Source organism: Gavialis gangeticus, unplaced genomic scaffold (genome assembly GCF_001723915.1).
Source record: "Gavialis gangeticus isolate Ggan-Ray unplaced genomic scaffold, GavGan_comp1, whole genome shotgun sequence".
NCBI classification, from domain to species: domain Eukaryota; kingdom Metazoa; phylum Chordata; order Crocodylia; family Gavialidae; genus Gavialis; species Gavialis gangeticus.
The window spans coordinates 27,348,799-27,351,805 of NW_017729030.1; the positions used below are offsets into that span (position 1 = coordinate 27,348,799).

The 3,007-nt window shown below is 41.5% G+C and overlaps 1 protein-coding gene across 1 annotated transcript in view; it reads right to left on the reverse strand.

The window, feature by feature from the left end:
* Window positions 1-3,007, reverse strand: part of FAT4 (FAT atypical cadherin 4) — a gene marked incomplete at its 5' end in the record, with an annotated part of 260,980 nt that overhangs the window by 113,546 nt on the left and 144,427 nt on the right. The window contains one exon of the mRNA XM_019521824.1: window positions 1,870-2,131. Within this exon, the coding sequence (XP_019377369.1) occupies window positions 1,870-2,131 (262 nt within the window). The remainder of the gene's footprint in view (window positions 1-1,869; window positions 2,132-3,007) is intronic.

The window sequence follows — 3,007 nt, forward strand, 5'->3', positions numbered from 1 at the left end:
ACCCCCCCCACCACTCCTTTATCCCCCCCACACCACTCCCTGCTCAGGCAGGGATCCTGCCTCCCCTCTACCCTACACAGACACCTCTCAGCATTAGGTAGCATACCACATGCTGGCTACGGTCCATGCTGTGGGAGACAGGACAAAGGCAGTCAGGACAGTGTTGACTTAGGGCTTTTTGGAGCTAATCAATAGGTAGGTGGTAATGTCCCTCCATTCCTTCCTTGGAAAATGGTGTTTAAGAAGAGCTTGTACTAATGAGAGATCCTTTTGTTTTGCTGATGGGGTGATAAATGCTAACAACTTCCTGTCTAACTCCCTGTTGTGTAACTCAATGCCCTGTTATCAAGTCCCTGTTGGCTCCCTCCTGGTCAGGAGGGGGTGGGGGGAACCCCTCCTTAATCAGAGCATCCTGCTGTGGTATGGCTTTGTCCCCACCCCCCAGCTCAGCACTTTGGAAGAGAGGGAGGGCTGCTCTAGAGCCCCCCAGCTTCTAGCCTGAGCCAGTGCAGGCATGTGCCTGCATTTCTGGAATGAAAAGGGAATGTCTATCCACCTCTAAATCAGTTCAAGCTTTTCAGGTTAGACTAATCTGCAAAGCGTGAATCAATTCAGGCTCAGGCTTTTTGAATGTCTGTCCTCAGCCATATAGGCAACATTGCTTTGTATGAGTACCTGGTAGAGGTACTCCTCCCTACCCACAAAAATCAAAGGAGGTTCCACTCTTTTAGAGCAGCAAGAGTTAACCTTTTTGGCAGGCATGCCACAAATTAGTCCTTCACTATTTTGATCCCTTTTCCATAGCTGATCCACTGTGCTGTTTTCTACCCTGTACTCCCTATCTACCACTGATCTGATGTTTTGCTTTTTAGTCTTTCCCCTATCTATCACTGTGTTGCCTACGCCCTCCTCAGTCTACCACATACCACACAGGGGTTCCCCATGTCACTTATGACACCTGTGATATAGGTTAGCCACCCCTGCTTTACATAATAGTTGTTATGAAATCCTTAGAAACCAGATGCTAAGTTTTAAGCAGCACTCTATGCCTCTGTGATTTGCCCTGTTTTTTTTCCTGAGACTTGATCTATATATGCTTTGCTGTAGTTCAAACCCGTTGGTCTTCATCCCACCTTCTGTGGCAAAGGAAAACAATTATTCTTCCTCTTCTTTCTGGCAGCCTTTCAAATATTTCAAAATTGCTATCATACGCCTTCCCCCAACATACTCTCCTTTTTTTTCAAGCCAAACAGAACTAGCTCATTCAACATTTTTTGTGTATTTTTTTCCCCTCAGATAACTAGCTTGGGTATCTAGAGTATTCTTTCTCTTGCTAATAGCTAAACCTGTCCATTTCCCTACTCCTTTTCCCCTACAAGACGGCACTGAAAAGTATAGGTTACTTCCACTAAACACAACAGAACTGTCCTACTTTGCCCTCAAAAAGAAGAGAATGAATGGGGAATGGGTCTCACCTTCAGGCCTATGACTATGGTACGACTGAGTGGGATGTGCTTGAAAGAGAGCATAGAGAGGGTTTCTAGAAAGTAGAATTTGATCCTCTAAGGAAACATTTAGCTACACCTTTGCATTTATGAAAAACAAAGTAATGGAATTATTTTCAGTTACTTACTATATTGGTGCCACTGCTAAAAAGCCCCATATTTCAGCTTCTGAATTTTAGCTCTCTGTCAACTTCTACACTTCAATCATAAGAAGTGGCTGCACACATGAGACAAGCTGGATGACTATCAGTCAAATGAACATCTTAATAATGAAAACATTAATGCTCACTGCTGTCGAGTTCATATGAAAATAAAAGCTGCAGAACAACAATTTTAGAAAATAAAAGGGTTGTTCTTTACTTACCTGGGGTAGTATCCTCTGGTATGTCAAAAGAATAAACTGGTTTGGAGAATTTTGGGGTATGGTCATTAACATCACTAACAGTAATGTTTATTCTCATGTCTGAGGACTGTAGACCGTCATCAGCACGGACCAGGAGGGAATATTTGGAGCGACGTTCTCTGTCCAAACGTTTAGTGGCTATCAGATCTCCAGACTCGGGATCAATATGGAAACTGTCATCAGCACCACTGATAATAGTGTAGGTAACAAGAGCATTAGCTCCCTAAATTAAAAAAAAAAAAAAAGGAGTCACAAATCAGACCAAGATTTTTGCCAAGCAAACCTTTCAGAAATATTAATTTCAATTAAGTCTGCCCAGTAACTGATTTCTGAGAACTGATTTCTGCCAATATTCTTCATATCATTTTCCTTTAAAGAAAGGAGACAACTCTTTCATATTTATTTGGAGAGACAAAAGTAAGTTTACTGAATAGTTTTTTTCACTTCTGTTCAATGAAAGGATCAAATTAGTCAGCAAAATAAACTGCAAAAGAAATGTAGTCTATAAGATTTGCTATCTGACTTAAGACCAAGTCTGTTTCAGTGAGCAATGTATCTACTCTGTCATCTTCTCTCTTAACACTGATTAGTATTTCTTTTATGTTTTATGTTTTTGGACAGATAAACATCCATCCCTTTCCATCCTGGTGGTGCGGGAGGAAGAGAGAAGTAGCTGACAACTATCCAGTCCAGACAACTGTAGCAGCAACACAGAAGTAGCAGACAACTGTCCAGCAACATATTTAACATAAACATCATTTAACATGTGGCTCAAGAGGAACATGGAGAAACATGCCCAAATGTGCAGTTTACTCCACTGTCCCTCCCCCCATGCTTGGACAAAAGGAGGGTTCCTAAAGATTATTTATGTACAAAGATAGAGGCATAACCATTTGTTCATCAAACTAGGAGCACCTACCTCCATGAAGTTAGAAGCCTGATCAGTCGGCTATACAAAGAACTGATTTTTCAGTTTACTTCCAGTTCTGAAAAGTCAAAGCCAATTTCTTTTGTCCAAGTTAAATGTTTTGTTTGACCTGAAGTGTACCTTTTTTTTGTACCCTTCCAAAGGAAAAGTCATTTAAAATGGGGGGGGGGG